This window comes from Vanessa cardui, chromosome 24 (assembly GCF_905220365.1).
Source record: "Vanessa cardui chromosome 24, ilVanCard2.1, whole genome shotgun sequence".
Lineage (NCBI taxonomy): Eukaryota > Metazoa > Arthropoda > Insecta > Lepidoptera > Nymphalidae > Vanessa > Vanessa cardui.
In genome coordinates this window covers 7,470,978-7,495,813 of record NC_061146.1, presented here as the reverse complement: position 1 = coordinate 7,495,813, position 24,836 = coordinate 7,470,978, and the positions used below count along the sequence as shown (strand labels likewise).

General features: G+C 34.4%; 3 protein-coding genes across 3 annotated transcripts; 2 read left to right on the top strand and 1 right to left on the bottom strand.

The window, feature by feature from the left end:
* Positions 1–2,377: 2,377 nt before the first annotated feature.
* Positions 2,378–10,004, top strand: LOC124540034 (EARP and GARP complex-interacting protein 1). Its single transcript, XM_047117434.1, has 9 exons — positions 2,378–2,627; positions 3,158–3,292; positions 4,147–4,293; positions 4,778–4,864; positions 5,504–5,692; positions 6,704–6,828; positions 7,647–7,748; positions 9,041–9,172; positions 9,691–10,004. The coding sequence occupies exons 1-9, from the start codon at positions 2,586–2,588 to the stop codon at positions 9,851–9,853; spliced, it is 1,122 nt and encodes a 373-aa protein (XP_046973390.1). The 5' UTR covers positions 2,378–2,585; the 3' UTR covers positions 9,854–10,004.
* A 1,801-nt stretch (positions 10,005–11,805) lies between these two features.
* On the bottom strand, positions 11,806–13,391 carry LOC124540036 (RNA-binding protein pno1). Its single transcript, XM_047117436.1, has 3 exons — positions 13,039–13,391; positions 12,682–12,844; positions 11,806–12,180 (listed from the first exon to the last, which is right to left on the bottom strand). The coding sequence occupies exons 1-3, from the start codon at positions 13,266–13,268 to the stop codon at positions 11,836–11,838; spliced, it is 738 nt and encodes a 245-aa protein (XP_046973392.1). The 5' UTR covers positions 13,269–13,391; the 3' UTR covers positions 11,806–11,835.
* A 169-nt stretch (positions 13,392–13,560) lies between these two features.
* On the top strand, positions 13,561–18,730 carry LOC124540035 (NADH dehydrogenase [ubiquinone] 1 alpha subcomplex subunit 10, mitochondrial). The gene is made up of 5 exons (XM_047117435.1): positions 13,561–13,685; positions 13,759–14,466; positions 15,182–15,355; positions 17,057–17,272; positions 18,578–18,730. Exons 2-5 carry the CDS (start codon positions 13,768–13,770, stop codon positions 18,680–18,682), a joined length of 1,194 nt encoding a protein of 397 aa, XP_046973391.1. The 5' UTR covers positions 13,561–13,685; positions 13,759–13,767; the 3' UTR covers positions 18,683–18,730.
* The last annotated feature ends 6,106 nt before the right edge of the window (positions 18,731–24,836 follow it).

Sequence of the window (24,836 nt, the reverse complement as noted above, 5' to 3'; positions counted from 1 at the left end):
TGAACCCGCGATCATCGGTTAAGATGAACGTTCTAACCACTGGGCCATCTCGGTTCGAAAACCGTGCAATATAGTCAGAATTATAACAAGAATAACACACACACGTTTTGCGTGTAAATCGGTAAGCAATTTTCTTTAAGCACGTTAAGTGCAGCTGTAGTCGAGATTATTATCGAATAATTGCCGCCTTCCAATCAAATGCACTTAAGGGAAAACCCACTTGAAAAAATCGATAGCACGGTATCGTTATGAAATTAGAAAAACACTCAAAACTATATTTAACGTTTACGATGTGTTATTTCGCTTATTTATTCTTACGAATGGAATAATAATTGTATTTTATATTCATTAAAATCCGATATCGAAATATAAAAATCTAACCAAAAAAATACCGAAAAAAAAGTTTAAAATATAGAAAAATTAAAATGAAATATAGTAAGATTCGTATTTTAGAAATGATCTTAACGGTAGATTTTCGAAACATTAAAGTTTGTAAAGTAAGGAGTTTCTTTCAAATCAAATGTGACTTCGATCCCATCGCGCACGAAGAAATTTCACCACCAACAACCACCACCAACAAATGGAACTCTACCAGCACACGTGTTCCCCTCCTTTTCTAACCTGCCTTCAAAAGAAGCGTGAAGAATCTTGCGGGCCGGTATGGCGAGGGTGACTTGTACAGCTCATTCTTACTGACTGTAGACTCAAGACGACGAGGTCTTCGCGTTTTGACTCCACTTCCACTTACCATCAGGTGGAGTAGTCATATGCCTTCCAGGAACGAATAAAAAAACTAACCCTCATAGACGTTATATTAAAAAAATCTACAATGTCTAGACACAAAACGCTCCTTATTGGTCGAGTTTATGATGACGTCACTTGCTCGTTATCCTCGTTTACCTACTGTGTGTGGATTATATGTGCCACAGATTACGATACAGACAAATGACGTCACCGACCCGAAAGATTTTTTCAGTAAATATGTAGTAGAATTTAAAAAAGACAACTTTTACTGGGTACCTTAACCCCTACTAAATAATATAAAACGGATTTAAAGAACCAGTCAAATAGCCTATTCTGAAAAGTTGAAGAGCTGCTTCCACATCAGGATACGCGCATTGATGCTGAACGTGCATGCGAAGACCTATTCTCTGGTACAACGCGCGGTGACGAGGGTCGGTTAATTGATAAGATACCGATGAAAGCATCACCCAAAGTGTTGAAGAATCAGGCTAAGCAACGCGATCCCGCTTATAAAAATGTTTTACACGAATACGAGACCTTGGGGCATATGACACGTGCTGTAACCTACGGCTCTCCACACTATTTCCTACCACACAAGTTGTTTCACACTTTGCGACAGCAATACAACACAAAAAGGACAATTTTCCTTCTCTAAAGTGACACCTAGGACGTGTCATCAAAATCATTCAAACTCAAACTCAAATTACTTTATTCAATATAGAAGTATTACACTTTCTTATTGATGGTCAATTGAAAACCGGTTCGGAAAAGAAAATACCCTGACCTGAGAAGAACCGGCGAAAGAAACTCAGCGGGTTTTTTTTTGTCTCATGTATTGTATAAACAATTTAAATTAAATGAAATAGCCAGGTGGCGATCGTTTCATTCCCAAGGTGCCTTTGGTACCTTTCGCACACAAGCGTTCCTTAATAATTTTTTTTAATTGATTTTCATGCGGTTTTTACTAATAGACAGAGAGAGGGATAAGAAAGGCTTAGGTTAATGATTTATTATGGTTATTCTGTAAATAAGTTGAAATAGAATGTCAATTGTTAAACATGTCAGAAAAAGCTAAAAAACATTTAAAAAAACTTCTTTCCACCCGTGCGAAACCGGGATGGCCCGCTGGTAAAATTATATCAAATTGTAACGAACAGGCATATCTTAAGTAAAATGTATACTATTTTAATTCGCTTTTTATTTTTAATCCGAACGTTACCAAATATCTTCGCCTTATACCACTGGTGAAAAGAAGGCTAGTTTATTTTTTGTCAGGAGGATCGAAATTGCGATTTAACGGGTAAATGCTGCTGCTATTTCTTAAGATAATATATATTTAAAGCCTTAATGTAAATAAATGAATTATAATTTGTATTAGCATACTGAATAATTATGTAATTTAATTAGATATTTATTAGCTACAAATATTGTACGGACAATGGTAACAAGGAATGTTGGTCATGATTGAGGTCACATTAGCCATTTTTGTGTACAGTATTATTTTGTGAACTTCTTTTGTGCCCTACCTCGCTTGTTGATAAAACTATTATCAATCTTTTTTTTAATTTTTAAACGCAAGTTGTCAACTCAATAGTCAACGTAACAGATTACTTGCGACTTGTATGTCAAATTGACAATCTTATCAATTCGATTTAGCAGTGACAGCGAATAGCGATCTCCTAATAAAACATTGGAAAGTTGTTTTTAAATGTTTATCTTGCTTTTATTTACTAATACCAATAGTATCTGAAGCATTAAAAAAGATACTTATTTACTATACATTTGTAATAAATGAAAAGGAAGAGGTTGTATGCATAAATCGCATTAAAAGATCTTAGATAATGGAAGAAGGGAATTCAATAATATATGGACTTGAACATCAGGTATTGTTAATCGTATAATAATAACTTTAATTTCAATATAATCTAGGACAGTAAACCTACCTTGTAGGCGCCATGGTTCCAGTTATAATTATTTCTTTATAATCTATATTATTAAATATGAAAGTAACTCTGTCTGTTTGTCGCTCTTTCATGACCAAACCGCTGGACCGAATCTGATGAAATTTGGTATGAACCAAACTTGAATTCCCAGAAAGGACATGACGTCTTTTTGCCTAAAACATGACAACCATCACCGTAAAATGCGAACGAAGCCGCGGGCGATTATTGGTAAAGAAATATGTTTTTATTAAACATATTTCGTTCGCGCATTCATGCTTTCTCACCCGGAATTATTTAACACAAGATAGCAAGCAGAAAGTCTTCGAAATAATTGACAATGGATTTAGTCTCATTATAATCTTTTACTGGTACATTATATTTTATTTTCAAGTAAAGAACTCTTCATTCTTTCTTTTTTTGTGCTTGTATGTTTTGTAAGCACTATAAGGGAAATATGATTTGATTTATAGACCAGAGCGCTGTCCCCGCAATATGGAGAAAGTGATGCTATTAGATTCCTGATCGGTACCCAAAGCTTGAAACCTGAAGCTAATCAAGTACATGTCGTGGAACTGGAGGAAGATACAGGGGCATTGCATACAAAAGTAAGTCTTGTTCATATTATAGATGGGAAACTAATACTGTCTATTATCCTTTTAACTTTCTTTGTTATTTATTGTTTTACATGCTATTATATTGAATTGGGATAATGTCTTATAATGATATGTATACAGTTACATTATAAAGAAATAAATAATATTCTAAACCACAGAACTTAAAGTAATTTGATATTAAACAAAGCTCGAACCCAAGGATAGACATAGGCTACTTTTTATACCTATATATTTTTATACCTTATTATTTTATGCATGATAGAGGGCCTACCATGTCAAATAACTTGTATGCTTATGTATTTCCACACAAAGAGTTTCAGATAAATATTAATTAAATAATGAACTCTACTTTCATATTCTAATATCATATTCCTAGGAAGAGAGATTGGTAGATAAGACATTTGTATCTTAGATCGATAGATAGTAAGGAAAGACAATTAATAAAACCTGTGGAATTGTTTAACCATCTCCAAACTGTCTTTAAATAGGGCCTTCTTTATTATGTTGGAGGCCTTGAGCATTTTAAGAATGGGGCCCCCATGACTTTAACAGAACACTTTTGTTAGAATAGACAAAGAAAGTTTCTTTGATCTTCAAATTGTGAATTAATAATGTTTTGTTATAATACGAAGTTACTGATTTATTACCATCTTTGTAGATTCTGAATGTATTGGAAAAGTCAGAATCTTTGTTTTGAAAATATTTAGATCTTTGGGGGGCCCCCATTGATTGTGGGACCCTATTGGAAACAGGGGTCTGTCTTTATAGCAAAGGACACCTAATCCAGTATTGAGATAATTATAGGCTGTTGATCTCACGGCCATCTTGGTTAATTTATTTTTTAGGTTTTTAAACATGATATTGGTGAAATATGGCATCTTCGCTGTTCCCCGCATGATGCAGCCATCTTGATGACGACACACAATGCCTACGACCCTGATACCTGTCAGTGCACAATGGGAGTTTCCATTTTCAAACTTCCAACCACAGAGGTAATTTATAATATTTATATATAATCCTGCTTTTTATAATCACAGCTGTAGTTGGTGACTCATATACTGTATCCCGTTCGACCGGAGTCAGTAAAAAACTTGGTATAACAAAAACGCATCTGTCATGGAGTAACAAAACACCTTAAAAAGAGTTAGTTAGACATTCTGTAGTATATTTAGTATCAGCATTGGAATCTGTGCGAAGCAGAGGTGGGTCGCTTGTATTGATATCCTGTATATCTTTGGTAATTCGACATACATCCGTTAGGAGGTCATAGGGGTGACAATTTGCAAAAAAAAAATTTTGAAAAAAAGCTAAAAAACGTGATAACTCAGAAATGGTTCACTTTTGGATTGTGCGTAAAATTATTACAAATAGCAATAGCCTTATCACTTCCTAACAGATTTACGTCGAATTACCAATAACCCTGTATAAAAAATTTATTTTGTGATATAAAGTGATATTTTTTCATATGAATTTCAGGTAATACCAAAAGATTTGGACGACCTCAATGCAATACAAGGCAGGAATGCTGAGGATATGGAAATCTTGAAAACGATTACACCAGAGGTAAGTATCTCTAAAGGTGAATGACAAACATTTTATTAGATTCGTAATTAGATACATGTACCAAACACAAAAAGTATTTTACTCTTGTAAAATTGTTTATTCCCATACTGTGTTATTGCTTCCAAGCACTTGTGCTTGTTTTCGTAAGTGTATGTTTGCAAGTTTTGTCCAGGAATTTCTCAAACACTAAAAGTCATATTGAGATGATAATTTTTAATCTAAGTTACACTATTCCCTGCACATTTACAGTACTATTCCCTACGTACAGTTTTCAGTGTAAATAGGGAATAGTGTAAGTTTCATTAAAATCGGTGTAGTAGTTTTATAGAATTTTTTTTTTATTTTTAGTTTACTCTCTGTTTCTATTAATTTTGAAGTAGTTTAGATAGGATAGACAATGAATAAAAACTGTGGAATTGTTTAATTATCTCCAAACCGTCTTTAGAATGGAGGGATACTAACTCTTATATTATGTTATTCTTACCTTAAAATAACATATTATTTAGGTTTTTAAACATGATATATATTTTTTATTTTCAGTTTACTAGCTGTTTTTATTAACTTTGAAGTCGGTTTAATTTTTTTTTTGAGTAGGCAACACTGCCATTAACATTGCCAATGATAAAAAATCATCAACAGAAACCAGAGGAGGAGATACGTTGCGCTGAATGGCATCCGTCCGACGAGAACCGCGTTGGCATCGTCCTGGAAAACTACGTGAGCATCCGGGACGTGGACACCGGAGCCCAGGTGACGAGCGTGGCACCGGAGGGGAGGGCCAGGCTGAAGTTTACAGGGGGGAAGTGGAGTCCACAGGGACATTGTCAGGTTGGTATCATATACATAAAATACTATAGAATATATTCATTTCAATAACAACAGCTTATAAATTCCCACTGTTGGGCTATGGCCTTCACTCCCATTGAAGAGAGTGTTTGGAACACATTCCACCATGCTGCTCCAATGCAGGTTGGTAGAATACACATGTGGCAGAATTTCTGTGAAATAAGACAAATGCAGGATATCTCATGATGTTTTCCTTCACCGCCGAGCACGATATGAATTATAAACACAAATTAAGCACGTGAATATTCAGCGGTGCTTACCTGGGTTTGAACCCGCAATCATCGGTTAAGATGCACGCGTTCTAAACCATCGGCTATGTTTATTTACGACATTAGAATCTTATAAAATAATCAGTGTTTCTTTACTATGTATTTGATACAAAAACCTTCCTCTCGAATCACTCTATCTATTGAAAAAAACCGCATCAAAATCCGTTGCGTGATTTTAAAGATTTAACATACATAGGGACAGACGTCAGCGATTTTGTTTTATACTACGTAATGATCTAATCCAGCGGTCGGCAACCTTTTGGTACGGAAGGGCCACAAGGTGGCAAAATAAAATATAGGCGGGCCGCAGTCATGATATTAACCTTAGAAGCCCAACATACCTACGCATAATCAGTGTTTATTAGTCATATTCCATAGATAAAACGAAAAACACTATTGAAAATTGTTAAAAGATACAGAATTTAATTCGTACTTATAATACTTACATTATGTTTATATGTTTGAGCATAGAAAATAAAGAAATGAATACTACAAACGACCTAAATAGGAAACTGACTTTACACAAATTTTAGTGTGATGTCTGCGGTTGCATTTGAGGTTTTTTGTATGTTTAATATATTTGTCAACTTTTTTACAAAACATTCACGGGCCGCAAGGAAGATATCGCGCGTTGCCTAATGCTGATCTAATTGATTAATTATATAATTATTAAAATAAATAAATTAATATTTATTTTTATTTATTTTTTTAAATCGTTTAATAGTTCACAGTATTACAAGACACGCATATAAAATGCTTCGATACCAGAACAGACTGCGTGAAGTCCTCTTGGAACATAGACAACGCGCATAGACAATTGGCCAGAGACATCGATTTCAATCCTAACAGGTAACGAACTATTAGTTATTTATATATTTATATATAAGTCATTTTTGTCTACCAATAGGACAGTACAGAAACAGTCTGTAAACTTCCCACAGCTGGGATTAGCTGCTGGGATAGTTTTTTAAATCTGTATGCAAATTTAATGTTGTCTTAAAGTCTACCCGTGACCACGAACGCTGTAAAGTGCTCGAAACGTCGGGATGTTAAAAATAATTAATAAACGCGATTCAAATCCGTTATAACTAGTTTTATTTCAATGCAAATTTAATTTAGGGTGAGTTGGTGCAGTGAACGGTTAGTGTTTTTTACGCTCCGATTATTTATCATTTAATTTGGGTTTTTAAATAATGTCATGTCATGTCATGTCATGTCGAAGCATCAAAAAGTTTAATTAGGATAAGATTGATATTTTGAATATTATTATGTCTGATAACAAGTATATCGAAATCTGAAATAAATATGAGACAACATCACATACATTACTCTGATCCCAATGTAAATAGCTAAAGCATTTGTGTTATGGAAAATCAGGTGTAACGACGATACTACAAACACCCAGACCCAAGACAACATAGAAAACTAATGGTAATCTACATCAACTCGGCTGGGAATCGAACCCGGGACCGGTACACACCACTCGAGCATGGAGGTCGTCAAATGCCTTGTTATATATATATATATATATATAACAAGTCGTCAAATGCCTTGTTATATATATATATATATATATTATATATATATATATATAATATATATATATATATATATATATATATATATATATATATATATATATATATATATTTGTATATTATTTTCAGACAATTCCATCTAGCTAGTGCGGGAGACGACGCCGCTTTGAACATTTGGGATTACCGGAATGGGAAGGAGCCCATTTTCAGCAGAACCGATCACTCTCATTGGTAAGGCTCGTGTTTGTATATAGTTTAGGTAGGCTGGTGGCCGAATATGCCAACATGTACCAGTACCACTGGCCAAATACTCAAGTATGAGCCATTCCAACCTTGGAAACAAAAATATTATGTTTCTAGTTTTTGTGAATGTTTATATATATGATATATAATATATTTCGTATCCACATTTATTGAGTCAGAAGTCCTAGTAATAAAACAAACGACGTACCTCAGGGTTTTATTTCGTTGACGACTGATTATAAAAATACATATTTTATATCGCAGGCTATTATTGCGTTATTAGTTCAAGCGTCTAAAGACGACTGACTGAAGTTACAAGTTCACAATATAATTTATAATAAAATGTGACGTACATACGTCCCTACACACTGGCTTACTCACCCTATAAATAGGAAAATAATATTACTAATTATTTATTATAAGTGGTAGGTGGTACCTATCCTCAGGGCGTCACTGTAACATGCGAAAGCGATCCCGTGCAAAAGGGGTATCGCTAGTGTGTAATCCGGTGTAACGGTGAGTCCCACATACCCCCCACTTCCAATTAGGAGATGCGTGACGCATTTTGGAGTGAGATAAAAAGGTGGTACATGGGTACACCAGACGAGCTTGCACCAAGCCCAGGGCCGTATTTAGGGGAGGGTAATCGGGGCAACTGCCCTGAGGCCTCCACATTAGTGTGGGCCATATTTTTCAGCAAGTTAACAAATACCGAGATACAGTCAAATTATAATATTGTTATTATTTAATATTTTAAAAGTTAACGATACAATAAATCATAGATTAGTGATTGAAATGAAAAAGTAATGAATTCATGATAATATAATTATTAGGTTGTTCACGCTTCTGTTTGTCTAGGGCCCCCACTGCTTTGTGGCCCGGGGGCCTCCAGACCTTTGACTCTGACCAAGCCCACCAAGATGCTTTTCACAACAACAACAACAGCCTGTAAATTCCCACTGCCGGGCTAAAGGCCTCCTCTCCCTTTGAGGAGAAGGTTTGCAACATATTCCACCACGCTGTTCCAATGCGGGTTGGTGGAATGCACATGTGGCAGAATTTCTATGAAATTTGTCACATGCAGGTTCCCTCGCGATGTTTTCCTTCACTGCTGAGCACGAGATGAATTATAAAGACAAGTTAAGCACATGATTCAGCGGTGCTCGCCTGGGTTTGGAGCCGCAATCATCGGTTAAGATGCACGCGTTCTAACCACTGGGGCATCTCGACTCAAGATGCTTCCCTATTCTTGTATGGTGGTGATGTATGATGGTGGTCAGGGTCTGGACGGTGCGCTACAACACGTACCACGAACAGCTGCTGCTGTCGGGCAGCTCGGACGCGCGTGCGCTGCTGACGGCCGCCGCCGGGGTCTGCGCTGCCGACGACGAGGGCCGACGCCTCAGCCAGGTGTACGTAACTATTATACTGATGTAACCATCCGGTATTATTATAACCGGTGGTAAAGAACCGGTGGTAGATTATCGACAGTCAATAAGAAAGTGTAAACACTTCTATTTTGAATAAAGGTTTTTGACATTGACTTTGACTATAGATTATATATTAGATTTTTGGAAATATACTAAAAGCGTAAAGTAAAAATAAATGTAACAGCCTGTAAATTTCCCACTGCTGAAGGCCTCCTCTTCCATTAAGGAGAGGGTTTGGAATATATTCCACCACGCTGTTCCAATGAATAAAATTTCGATGAAATTTGTCACATTCAGGTTTCCTCACGATGTTTTCCTTCATCACCGAGCACGAGATGAATTATAAACACATTTAAGCACATATGTATATAGCGGTGCTTGCCTGGGTTTGAACCCGCAATCATCAGTTAAGATGCACGCGTTCTAACCACTGGGCCATCTCGGCTCACAGTTTTACTTTCACATTTATAATATTTTTATATATTGCAAATTTTTTTCAGCCTAGAGGATGGCGTCCTCCAGTCTTATGAACAGCATGAGGACTCCGTGTACTGCGCCGAGTGGAGCGCAGCGGAGCCCTGGACCTTCGCCTCCCTCAGCTACGACGCGAGGCTTGTCCTTTCGAGGGTGCCCCGACATTTTAAATACAAAATCCTGTTATAATTTTACTATATCCATGTAATTTATAATGGTATAATAAAAACTATTGTATTTACTTGTTTACATTTTATTTATTTTTCAAAGTTTGTGGTTACTCTGTGTCGAATACAGACTATATAAATATTTATTTATACCCAATCGCAGTAAAACTTTATTTAAACAAAGCTTAGTTTTAATTATATATTAAAGGCGATTTGCTAATAGCTCTGCTGTATTATTTACTACCTGTGCCCGCGACCTTGTACGCGTTTGAATTTGACAAAAAAATATATTATTGTAGCCTAAGTGAAAGTCCCGTCAAAATCAGTATACATACATTTGCATTGAGTAAATAGTGCTACTTTAATTTTACAAACAGACACTCCAGTTTTATTATATGTATAGGTTAAAACTACTCATATCAACTTTAAATTTACATCTAAGGTCATCTTAAAACCACCTTGAATGTCTTAGTTTCGATGACAGCTTCATCGTCATAACGCCATTTTGTTTCGATTCCATAATGAATATCATAGATTATATAATCAATCGGATCGTTTCAAATGTTCTTTAGTTTTCAGCTCTTTTGGTTCGAATAGGCAAATATAGTGTTAGAAATACTTCTTTATGCTAATACATTTATATTATAATTATATATTTAATAAACACATATTTTCTTAGTATATCCGTTTTCGTGAAAGTGTAATCGACTTTAGAACGTCATTGGTAAGGCTGTGTAAAATAATACATGATGTTTTCCCGCGCAAACGGATTATTAAAAAACAAAAGAGTCGCGCATGGAACATTTAAAAAAATATTGTAAAATTCGATTTGTTCAGGGCAATAATAGTTTATAAAAATAAAACCAACAATAAATAAATACCAGTGTTGGGCATTAATCAAGCAATTGTTAATTATTTTATTAATTGACTAAAAAAGTAATTGCAATTAAATTAATTACAATTAAATTAATCGCAATTACACTTTTAATTGCACCTTGCAATTAAATTAATTTGATTAACGTATGTCAATTGCAACTTACAATTAAAATAATTGCAATTAACTTTTTTAGTTGTTTTATAAAACAATTAAAACTAACAATTAACTTTATACATCAAAATGTAATTAGTAAATTTTTAGGAAAATTAAGCTATAAGTATTAGACTTCAGACGAATAAAAATGTGGTCAAAGACTCTAAGTTTTAAGCTTATTTTTTCTAAATGTCTCTTTCCACAAAAAAAAAGTGTTTATTTTTATATTATATAATATAAAGTTGCATTGATAAATATTTCTTCAGCTTAGGTATAAAACAAAAACATTTCAAGTCGTCGTTTTCGCTCAAGTCTTTATATTTTACAGCAGTATTTTTAATTGTTATTTTTAATTAAAATTAACAAAACAATTAAAAATTAATTAATTGTTAATTGTTACTAATACAGTTAACAATTAAATAATTGTTAGTTGTGATTTTCCACAATTACAATTGATTAATTGTTAACTGTAGTAGTAACAATTAACAATTAATTAATTGTTAATCTTTAATTTTAATTGCAATTAAAATTTGCCCAACACTGATAAATACTATACATTCTACTGGCGTATTTATTAATAGAAATCATAAAAGATTTCCGACTAAAACTCGAGCTAAGAATTTAAGCAATATATATTTTATTTCATTTACAAAGGGTTACATTATTCAGCGAAAACACACATTGAGAGCAAGAATGTCTGCTATACCAATACTTTTTATTATCTGACATCTTGTTATTTTCTCTTTCACTATGTTTTTCTTAGACATACTATTTAATTAAATATAGTATATATGTTATGTATGGCTAAAAATTTAATCTAATATTGTAAGCAACTTCAGAAATGGAGTCACTTATTGTAAAAGCCACTTTAATTTACTTTGATTAATAGTTTGAAAATTGGGCAAACCTACGTATAAAATTTTACAATTATAAATTAAACAATATTTAATTCATAAATAAACTTTTATTTACATTCAAAATCTTTCAGCGACTCTTTTAGCAACATTCCTCAGGTTACCATATACTTTAGAGGGTGGTGATCCCATAATCAAATTACATATAGCACGTCTCGCCAGTGCTATATTTTGGTAACTACCTAAAATGTGTATTTTTGAGTCTGCCAACACTATTCTCGTCTTAGTTACGTTTTCTATTGTGAACTTTGTACGTCCTGCTTTTCCTGCCAATCTTCCGATAGCTCTGCCCAAATGGTCACCTTGTAATGTTTTGACGTCTTTTATTTCAAAGGATTCTACAAAGAGGTCATCTAATCTCAGAAGGGCCAATGCATCTTCAACATCAAAACCGTAAAGGAAAGCCTGAAATAACAAATTCATGTTTAAAAAAGTTTTTAAAGGAGACAGTTAAGACAGAAATATGTAGTTAACTTTATTTTTATCATTGTCCTCCTGCCCTTATCCTAATTTACTTGGGATCAATGCAGTATGTCTTCATCCATACATCCCTATCCAACTTATCACTTCGAAATATTGTTATAACTATATTCAGTTAGTTTTTAGCTGTATAACTAACTTCTATAATGGCTTCTATTTTACCAAATAAACTATAATTATTATTTATGTCTGAAACAGTTGCCATCATTGGACCACTAAGTAAATGTACACTAGCAAAGTACTAGTACTAGCTCGGCTGTGGTTGATGATGGTGGATTGATTTTTAACTTTTAAATTAATAAGAAAAGAAATTAAAGTACACTAAGATAATAAAGTTTGCTTGTTTGTTAGTTTCTAGTGTGATAATCTAGAGATATATATATACTAAATCTAATAATTTCAATACTTTTTTTTTCATTTAGTTACCTTAACAAAATCAGCAGCTTTCTGTAAATTTGCGTCATCTTTTGTCTCGGGACCCACTCTGATTTCGACATTACGTGATTTGGTGTTGAAACGGACTTGAAGTAACAAATGTTCCACAATTGGTGTGAAGATTTTCAACCAGTTTTCTCGTAGAGGCGTATATCTATTAAAATATTAAGAATAGTTAAAGTGATGCATACTAAATGAAATAAATATATGTGTATACAATAAATATTATTGTTTTAAATCTATACATAAAGTTATCGATATCTAAGCAATATTGATCTTAAGCAATATTTAGAACTTCAATTAAAGTTACGAAAAAAAAAACTATAAATATCATTATTTAGAGGTTACCTGTGAGCTGGTACTGCAACTTTTCTCATCTTAATTTTACTTTCATTAGGTTCAGCGTTTTTCTTAACCTTTTTCAATTTAAATTTTTTAGTTTTTTTTTTAATTACATTTTGCTCTTCCACATCCATACCCTCGCCAGATTCCGTTACAACCCCTTTTTTAATATTACTTAATTTGATGGGATTTTTCGCTGGCAGAAACTCATCGACGTTAATATTTTCGGTTTCCATTTTTATGTGTTTATATAAACTAGTCACTTATAAGTATTAATGTTGCAAAATGTGTTTCTTTTTGTTATTAAATAATTCTCACATGGTTTAATAAAACGACCACAGAGTAAAGGAAAGTATCAAACGTCAAAATGTTAAAAGTGAAATAATGTCAATGCATCATACTGAAGTTAAAAACCATTGTCTTTATCATATTTTTTATGTACAATAGGCAAATATTTAGTATTATTAGACTAAGATAATGACTAAGTTTTTTTAAATTAATTTCATTAATTATTTTATTTCAAAGTAATTATTAAGAATTCAGAATTAACTGTTGAATGGAACGTAATTTGTGTCTTGCGAATGTCAAAAATTTCACAGAGGTGTTATGTCACATCTCTGAAATTATTTTTTGTTATTATGTATTGATTAAAGGTAAGAAACTAATTGAAACCATTTCAATATTAATCAAATTTAATCGTTAGTTAATATTTCTTTCTTTTTCTAGCCAAGAAATATGGCGACTATAATCAGAACCACTTTGGTAAAGTTTAGCCCCCAAGGTGGGAAGATCGCAGGATGTACACTTGTCCAGAACAGGACCATCATGGGTAAAACCATGCGGGAATCTCTGGGGCCCCGTCCACCAAAGCCCCCTCCGTTTGACTACGAAAATAAATGTTACGGATGGTTACGTAGCCTCGTTGACCGAACCACACATAGATTCGATGAGAATTCAAAAGTTTTGGTAGTCGAAGGTCCCGTGGCCGTGGGCAAGACGCAGTTCGCTGCTAGCCTCGCTGAGGATCTCGGTATGAAACATTTTCCCGAGGCAAATATGGACATTCACTATGTCCGGCCAAATGGTATCGACCTTCGTATCTTCGACAAGGACATTCCAGAAGATACGAGAACTTTCGACCATGTAAATTTCAACATGTCACCGAATCACCGTCTCGCTGGCAACTACCAAATCATGATGTATATCGCGAGATACAGTCAATACATCGATGCTCTCACTCATCTGCTGAACACTGGCCAAGGTGTTGTTCTAGAAAGATCTCCGTACTCTGATTTCATTTTCCTAGAAGCTATGTTTGCTCAGAAGTATGTCAGCAAGGGTATCAAGTCTGTGTACTATGAACTGAGAGCTAATACTATCGAGGACTTGATGAGACCACATTTAGTCATCTACCTTGACATGGCCGTGGATAAGGTATAACACAAGATTATTTTTTATATAATTACCAAAGATTAGACAAATGAGACATTCTATTAAAACATTTCATATTTGGTTGTCATGTGTTAGGCCTAAAAAATGTAGCCTATGTTCCATGTTGGAGTTTAAGTTTGCTTCATACTAAATATCATCAAATTCAGTTCAGTGGTTTAGTCGTGACAGCGACAGACAGACAAACAGAGTTATTTTACTGTAGATTAACATATAAACAGAGGAAAGGTAGAAAAGCTAAAGCAACAAAATGGTACTTTGGCAAACAGTTTTAAGTTACATCAGTAAGCCTTATATCCTGAAAATTCAATTTTGCCGTTAATTATTTTCTAGTGATTACATTGTACTATTTAATCATCCATTATCAGTGGCGCATTTACAAATTTGCCACTAGTAGGCTGTTAAATTTTTGCAGCCCCTGACTAGTTACTGTTAGTTTAGTTCACATATCAATTACATTTATTCTGAAATTGCAACTTTATGATTTGTGTGATGCTATATAGTGACGAGTATACGGATAATGGACGTAATGTGTATACATATTATTATTATAAGTTATTTTTGTAAGATAAGAAAATGGCTTAAATTTGCCGCCCGTCTAAATCTGCCTACTTAGCCTATTGGTAAATCCACCACTATCCATTAAGAATATTAGACTTTACAAATAAATATAAGTAATTACAAAATTTCACCCCAAAAGGTACAAGAATCTATCAAGAAACGTAACCTCAAGCATGAGATAGAAGGCAAGGCATTGACTAAGCCATTCCTGACTGAGTTGGAACATCAGTACAAGAACAAGTATCTCCGTGATATTGCGACTCATGCCGAGCTGCTTGTGTACGACTGGAGTGGTGGTGGTGACGTAGAAGTGGTAAGTACTCAACAAGGACTATTAACTATTATCCGTGTATAAATTCTGTTTTTTGTAGTAATTTAGATGAAGAAAGAACATAGTGGCATTTGGAGAGGCCTATGATGATGGTGATGATGCTGATGTAGTAATTAATATGAATAATAATTGTCGTCAACTTTCTCACATTTAATGGTTCGGTCGTCAGGTGTTGTGTGGAGAAATGTAGCCTACGTCTTTAATTGGCATTCAACTTTGCTCCATGCCAAAGTTAATCAAAATAGATTTAGTTAAAATAAGCAACAGACACTTATATTTGTATTTATAATATTAGTTATGATGTAAATGAATTAGTACATTTCATTTTTGTACAAACTACATCTATGAATGATAATCCTGAATTATCTAACTTCAACTAATGTGTAAAGTATCACGTGAGCCATAGTTAAACCATATAGAACCAATTACAATAGTATAGTACGACACAACTTAGATGTAGCGTCGGCAAATTCAATGAAACCCATTACTGCCGGTTTACACAACCAATAGAAATAGCTCCCTATCGCGCCATACGACGCTATTCGTCGCTATAGATTAACACGTCAGAGAAAGCAAGTGCATGTAAATCGACGCGTCAAATTGAATATATTAGGTCATATGATACTACAAGTTATTACGTTTGTGTAAAGATCATATTAATGTGAGAAATAAATATTGATGAATTGGGAGAGCGTGCTTAATTCGGATGTGATCGGTTTTACGAATTTTGCCGATGCTACATCTAAGGTGTGTCGTATTTTTCCTATTTATATAAACAACAACAACAACAACAGCCTGTAAATTCCCACTGCTGGGCTAAAGGCCTCCTCTCCCTTTGAGGAGAAGGTTTGGAACATATTCATTCCACCACGCTGTTCCAATGCGGGTTGGTGGAACACGCATGTGGCAGAATTTCTATGAAATTCGTCACATGCAGGTTCCCTCACGATGTTTTCCTTCGCCGCTGAGCACGAGATGAATTATAAAGACAAATCAAACACATGAATCAGCGGTGCTTGCCTGGGTTTGAACTCGCATTCATGGGTTAAGATGCACGCGTTCTAACCACTGGGCCATTTATATAAAGCACTAGCGACCCGCCCCGGCTTCGCACGGGTACAATACTGATACTAAACATACTACAGAATCTGTTTGCTTACGACATCTCATTACAAACTTCTACAATTATACGTTTTGGCATGTGTACCGTATATACATTCATGTCCACGTAGTAGAAAATTACAAACAGACGACGACGTCCGCGTGGCGTGGGAAATTTGCAAAACGCAACGCAACATCAAGTACCAGTATAAGCTGACCCCCAATTCATATCGACAACCATATCAGAAAGAGCTCAACTTAAGTTGCGCTTATATTTCCAAAACTTTGTATTATTTGCTTATAAAAAGTAGCCTTAGTTACGCCTTAATACATTACCTACCCGCCAATGAAAGTCCTGTTCAAATCGGCCCAACCGTTCCAGAGATTACCCGGAACAGACAGACAGACAGACAAAAATTCTAAAAATGTGTGTGCATTTGTCTTTATATACGGTACACATACCAAATGTGTACCGTATATAAAGACAAATGCATGTAGCAGAAAGCGGTTATTTTAATATTACAAACAGACACACCGATTTTATTTATTTGTATGGATTAAGCATTTCATTAAAACTTTCAGGTCGTTGAAGATATCGAGCGTCTCAACTTCGACCAGTACACGGAGCGCGAGGAGCCCAAGATGAAGGACTGGCGCCTGCCGCGCGAGGTGGACTGGGCCGACAAGAGGATGATCTACACCAACAACAAGAACTACCTCATGAACCTCTTCAACATACCGCGCTACGACGTGCCCGAGCTGATCACCGGCGCTGAAGACGGATATGAGAGAGACAAGGTCGAAATCTAAATAATCCTCTTTTTTCATGGTATATGTTGGCGGACGAGCATATGGGCCACCTGATGATAAGTGGTCACCATCACCCATAGACGAAGACGCTGTAAGAAATATTAACTATTCCTTACATCGTCAATGCGCCACCAACCCTGGGAACTAAGATGTTATGTCCCTTGTGCCTGTAGTTACACTGGCTCACTCACCCTTCAAACCGGAACACAACAATACTGAGTACTGTTATTTGGTACCTACCCAGAGGCTACCACAAAGCCCTACCACCAAGTTAATAATATTTTAACTTTGTGTAAGAGATAGGTGATGAAAAATTTATTGGGTATGGCTTGAACGTTGAATAATATTGTATGACAGCTGTACATCTATACACCTCTGAAACTATAATTGTACAATTTGTTTTTTGTAATTGTAAATAGGTTAGGGTGAGAAGTTTATATCCTCTGGCACCATCTTGTGAGCTATAACAATATATATGTATAAATATATATGTATGTATGTATGGTATGTGGTAACCATAAACACTGGCGCGTAAAAATTAATCAATCTTTTCGCCGCCCATTTGCCACCGACACAGAACTATGGCATAACTTCCTTGTAAATGTAGTTACACTGCCTAATTCGCCCTTCTAACTGGAATACAGCAACACTTAGTAGTGCTATTGTTTGATGAATACGTAATCACTGGTTCGTACAAACCCAGACAGACTTCACAAAGTCCTACAGAGTAAAACGAACGTTTTCCAAGAAAAGATTACACATGTCAACATTCCTGATCAATGATGAAATAGTAGCTAACGATTAGTCTTAAATTAATACAGTAACAAGCATTTTTATAAATGATTTTAGGAATCAAATACTTCAAGATTGCTCAACATAAAACAAGGATTTTAATCAAATCAATTCAAAATAAACTTTATTCAAGTAGGCTTTTACAAGCACTTTTGAATCGTCATTTTACAATTAAGTGAAGCTACCACCGGTTTGAAGAGTAGATTCTACCGAGAAGAACCGGCAAGAAACTCAGTAGTTACTCTTTTTTGTCATTTAAAATATACAAAGTTATGTTAGTTAAATACAATTATTTAAATTAATATATCCTGCTTGGAAGTCAACAGGTATTAACGCGCTTTTTTATCATCTATAAAATCTTGTATTGAATGATATGCTTTTCCTACCAATGTATTTTTTACAAACGATTAGAATTTACGAAACGGCGAAGTTAAAAATGTTTGTAATAATTATTACAAACTCTTGTAGAATATTAGTTTTTAATAATAATATTTTTTGCAGGTAATCTTCAATCACCCAGATTTCCAGTATGTGGAGGGCTACGGCAGGAACGACTCCGGACAGCTGTTCAAGAACAAAGTGCCCAAATATACTGAATGTATTTAAAATATTCGATCTATACAGTAGTTGTGAATAAAACAATATAATTACATATAAAATCATTACTATTACTTGTTTAATTTAAACCTACCTCCCCAAATCAAGTCAAATCCAACTTCTTTAGATAAATTGCTCGTTTACGTTTTAATCTGCCATTTTTTTGTTAAATTCGGGTTTCGTTAAATATATTTTGATACCTTTATTAATAACAATAATGATGTAATGGAAAATATACTTTAAAGCCATGATATTAAGAAGTAAATTGAATTGAAAAGAAGAAAATTTTTAGTAATCTATGAGACTTTTTCTATGTGAACTGAGAAATATAAACATAATGTAATTTCAGTAGTTCGGGATGGCCAAAATAATACTATCATTTTACAGCGATGCTCCAATCTCTCTATCTCTTGTTATAATGCCACGCTATCGTCCATGTGTTTACTAATGACAGCTCAATCATTTTTAAAATAAGAAATAGTGTTACATGCCAGTATTAAATGCTATGCCATATAAAATAATATTAATTACAGTTTTACAAGTTGTTGATCAATTTTTTTTTTAATTTTTTTTATTCATCGAATATCATTATACATGCTTTGTTTATATAGACAACGATGTAACAAAAACCCCACTGGATTTATCCGTACATCGGTATTCGTTGTCAACACTTATACAATAATAACAAAATAACTATAAAATAAACAAAACGCAGGCACATATCAAAACTTACAATAAACAAAACAGCGATAAAGGAAGAATAACATCGTTTAGTATAGCGTATACAGGTGTTCCATGTATTGTGTTAATTATTTTATATTTGTAAAATATACATCAAGCTTTTTTTTAATGTTTTTTATATTTATTTCCTGTTTTAAATTGTATGGTAGACCGTTTAATAATGATGGTATAAGGTATTCTAGGGTCTGCCTACCGTAAATATCATTACACCGGGGGACAATAAGTCTAGAGTTTGTAACATTTCGTGTTCTTATTGGGATATCAGTCAATGTTTGTAAGTCTTTTTTAAAGTAATTTTGTATTAGCAATGTATGTTTAATTTTATCATGTATTTGCATGACTCCACAATAGGAGAATAGTTGGTCATAATTGCTTTTGCACCTACTTTTAATTTTGTACGGTACTAAGGATTTTAATAGTCGCACTTGAAGGTGGTAAATTGCGTCTAGGTGTGATTTACACGTTCTTCCGTAGCTACTAAGACCATATGCTATAGTCGACTCCACAAGTGATTTATATAATAGTAATCTTATTTTGATCGGAATTTTGTTTTTTATAATCGAAAATTTTGCCAACATTGTACGTAGTTTATCACAAACGTTGTTTATGTGTTCTGTCCACTTAAAGCGATCATCAATTATAAGACCAAGATATTTATATTTATTAACTAAGTCGACTGAATTACAACTACATGACGTCTTTAGTTTGTTTAAATGCAAACATGTATGTATGGCTATGAGCAATTAGTTTTGGAGATACAGTGCTTCTGTTTTGGCTGGAGCTGATATACATTAGTTTAGTTTTACTAACCTTTAATACAAGGCCTGCGTCATGAGACCATTTTGTTAGTAAGGTGAAATCTGTTTGTAACTTTGTGAGTGCTGTACGTATGTCAGTGTACGCTGCTATAAGACATGTGTCATCAGCATACTGGAAAATATCACAGTTTTTAACCAAACTGTTTACGTCGTTTACATACGAAATGTAGTGTAGCGGTCCTAGTACTGAGCCCTGCGCCGTGCCTTCTGAAACTTGAATTTTGTCACTGTATTCGCTACCAATTTTGACTTGATACGATCGATTTTTTAAGTAGTTTTCGCACCAATTTTTTAGGGGTCCTCTTATTCCACAGTTATCTAATTTTTCTATCAGTCTATCATGTCGTAATGTATCAAACGCCCTACAATAATCGATAAAAACAATTAGTACATGTTTTTTGTCATTTAAATATTTGTTGATAGTATTGGTGAATTTTGACAAGAGTTGTGATGTACTTTTTGAGACTGAAACACATATTGTGTATTGTTTATTATATTATTGTCTGTGAAGAACTTAGAAATTTGGTTACTTATATACTTTTCAATGATTTTATTTACGGTTGGAAGAATCGTTATGGGTCGGTAATTTTCGTATTCTTTTCGACTTCCTTTTTTGTGTATTGGTCTAACTATACCTGTTTTCAGTTCTACTGGGTATTTTCCTGAATTTACCGTAGTGTTTATGAGCTTTGCTATGACTGGTGATATCTTATTTCCGATGACCTTTAAATCCGATGCTCTTACACCATCTATACCAGGTGCCTTATCGCATCTTATATTATTTATTATGTTAAGAATTGACCCAGGTGTTGCTTTTTGAAATCGTATTGATACGTTTGCAGGCACGACATACGTAGATTTAGTAGTAGTAGTAGATCTAGTAAGGTAGTTTTACAATTTGATATGATATTTTTGACATTCTCACAAAATATAAATGCAAACCTATTAGCTATATCTTTAACAGTAGTAATTGGATTTTCAAGTGCATTAATTATAGTGTTATCTAAGGAATTTTTGATCCTACCAGTAATTTCGTTAAGTATGTGCCATATAACATTTTTGGATCTTTATAGTTTTTGATGATGTTTGCTTTTATTTGTTCAGTTTTGAATTTTTAAATTATATTATTAGCATGATTTCTTGATTTATTATATTTAAGTTTTAAAATTTTATTTCCAGGATCTTTTAGCCACTTCATAAATAAATTATCTCTATCTACACACGCTTTTTTAATTCTTGGATTGAATATTACATTGGAACCATTACAATTATTATGAAGCTTAATTTCGATTTCAGTTTTTTTATATCAGGTTTTAATATTACTTATTATAATATTATATATTTAAATAAAACTAATTATAACGGATGAATCGCGTATATTAATTATTTTTAAACATCCCGACGTTTCGAGCACTTTGCAGTGTTCGTGGTCACGGGTAGACTAAGATGACATTTGTCTATTTGAAGAACAAAGGAAATATTATTAACAACTACCGCCAACGATTTCTCAATTGATATCTTGAGTAACGTTCCGGTTGCACGCAGAAGGCACTAACTGTATCTTTAGGTCTTGCAGTCTGTTGGATTTGGGATTTTAAATTTTTAATAAGTGGATCCCAGGTGTTAGAAAGTCTCCAACCATCTTCTCTATTGAAGTTCGGATGTTTTTGAATTTCAATAGCCTCGCGTATCATTCTAGGAATGAATCTGTGTTCTCTAGCGAGGATCTGTGGTTTATCAAATCGGATAAAATGGTTAGGTTTATCCAGATCATGTTCACAGACTGCAGACTTTGAAGAACGCCTATTTTTGACATCTCCTATATGTTCCTTGACCCTGGTACCGATGCTTCTCTTTGTTTGGCCTATGTAAGATAAACCACACTCACATTCGAGTTTATATACTCCTGCAGTTTGTAAAGGGATATTACTCTTGATAGGTCTCAAGAACTGGCTCACTTTCTTATGAGGCTTGTAAACGGTTTTAATCGAAGCTCGCTTCAAGATGTTGCCAATTCTGTCTGTAACTCCTTTCACATATGGTAGAAATGCAGGTTGTCGCTCAACTGTGGGTGGCTTGATACGGCTTCTGCGATGCTGGTGAGGCACGGGCAGCTTGTTCTGGTGGAGTGCAAGCTTGACCTGACGTAGCTCGTCCTCTAGGTGTTCAGCATCGCAGAGATGGTGGGCTCTCTGAAACAAAGATTTGCCAACGGTAGCTAACTGACTAGGGTGGTGGTGCGAGTCACCATTGAGGTATTTGTTGGTGTGTGTGGGTTTCCTATAAACTGTGTGACTTAATGTATTATCAGGATTCTTGATAATAAGGATGTCAAGGAAAGCTAAAGAATTATTTGCCTCTAATTCCATAGTAAATTGGATGTTTTTATTTATAGAATTAAGATGTACTAAAAATGCAGATGTCAAATCACTAGGTAATATTGTGAAAGTGTCATCTACGTACCGTTTATAAAACCTAGGTGTTATTGGTCCGGAGCGAAGAGCCCTCTCCTCCAGGTCTTCCATGAATAAATCGGCGACCACGGGGGATACTGGAGAACCCATGGCTACCCCGTCGACTTGTACATAGAATTCATCATTCCACAATAAATAACCTGATGTGAGGCAGTGATGTAACAGCTCTGCATATTCAATAGGCATGTTGTGTGTCTGTAGCTTCCTCTTAACAATTTCGATGCAGTCTTGTATGGGTAAGCATGTAAACAATGACTGGACATCAAAACTAACCATTGTCTCATTGTTGGTTAATTTAAGGTCTTTGATTTCACCAACAAACTGGTAAGAATCCTTGACATACGCCGCAGTGTGTCCTCGGAGGGGTGATAATATCCTTGCTATGTGTTGAGCCAATCTATATGTTGGTGTATCGATTTGGCTTACAATAGGACGCAGCGGAGCACCAGTTTTATGGATCTTAGGTAACCCATACAGTTTTGGCGGCTTTGCACATGTAGGCACGAGTGATTTTTTCAAAGTGAGCCAGTTCTTGAGACCTATCAAGAGTAATATCCCTTTACAAACTGCAGGAGTATATAAACTCGAATGTGAGTGTGGTTTATCTTACATAGGCCAAACAAAGAGAAGCATCGGTACCAGGGTCAAGGAACATATAGGAGATGTCAAAAATAGGCGTTCTTCAAAGTCTGCAGTCTGTGAACATGCTCTGGATAAACCTAACCATTTTATCCGATTTGATAAACCACAGATCCTCGCTAGAGAACACAGATTCATTCCTAGAATGATACGCGAGGCTATTGAAATTCAAAAACATCCGAACTTCAATAGAGAAGATGGTTGGAGACTTTCTAACACTTGGGATCCACTTATTAAAAATTTAAAATCCCAAATCCAACAGACTGCAAGACCTAAATATACAGTTAGTGCCTTCTGCGTGCAACCGGAACGTTACTCAAGATATCAATTGAGAAATCGTTGGCGGTAGTTGTTAATAATATTTCCTTTGTTCTTCAAATAGACAAATGTCATCTTAGTCTACCCGTGACCACGAACACAGCAAAGTGCTCGAAACGTCGGGATGTTTAAAAATAATTAATATACGCGATTCATCCGTTATAATTAGTTTTATTTAAATGTGTAATAATCGCGAAAATTTAAGACAATATTATATATTTTATAAGGACATATTATGTTTTTTATTGGTTGCCAATCAATTTCTTTTAGATATTTATGAAGGTTTTTTGTGTCTAATATAGTTTTAAATTTTGAGACAGCCTGTATACACTGCGAGCCGATGCATGCGAGTGCTATTGCGCGATGGTCTGCCAGTGTTGTTCCGAGCGCAGTCGTGTACATATCCTGGGTGCGTGACCTAGCGTATATGTGATCAATACAAGTTTTACTTAATTTTTTATTGTTATGTTCAATCCGAGTATACTCCAAGATTCCACACATTAGGCCATGCTTATACATAACAGTATAATATTTATGTTTTACAGGGCTATTGGATTTTAAATCTAAATTAATATCTCCCAATACAAATAAATCCTGATTTGGCTCGATTTTTTTAAGAAATGTATCAAGTTCAATTAATTATAATAATAATTATGTATAATAAAGAAAATTCAAAAGCCCCTGCTATATACATAATATGCAATAATAATGTGATATAAATTATGATATTAAATCAAATGTCATAACACCGTATTGAAGGCTAAGGTTACTCTCGTAACAATAAGTATATAAAATATTAATCCTGTGTTGAATTTTCAGAAACATGAAACGTCCCAATTCTACTAACGAATTGTCAAATCGCAATCGAATAGAAACGGTAGTCGTTGATTTTACAAAAATAAAACACACATACATATTTAGAGTTAGCGGAAGGACATTACTTTTTCAACGATTACAGATATATATTATTTACACAAGAATTGATAACATTGAATGCTTAAATTCATACAAACATTAATTAAAAAAAGTTACTGTATACATCTTATCCGCGTGGAATGGTGGATCAAGGTGGATTTGATCGAATTTTATTTCTTCAGTGCGGTACACGCTCAATGAGACCTCATATTAATAAGGTACACCATAGCATTCTGTTTTCAAAAGGCATCATATAAA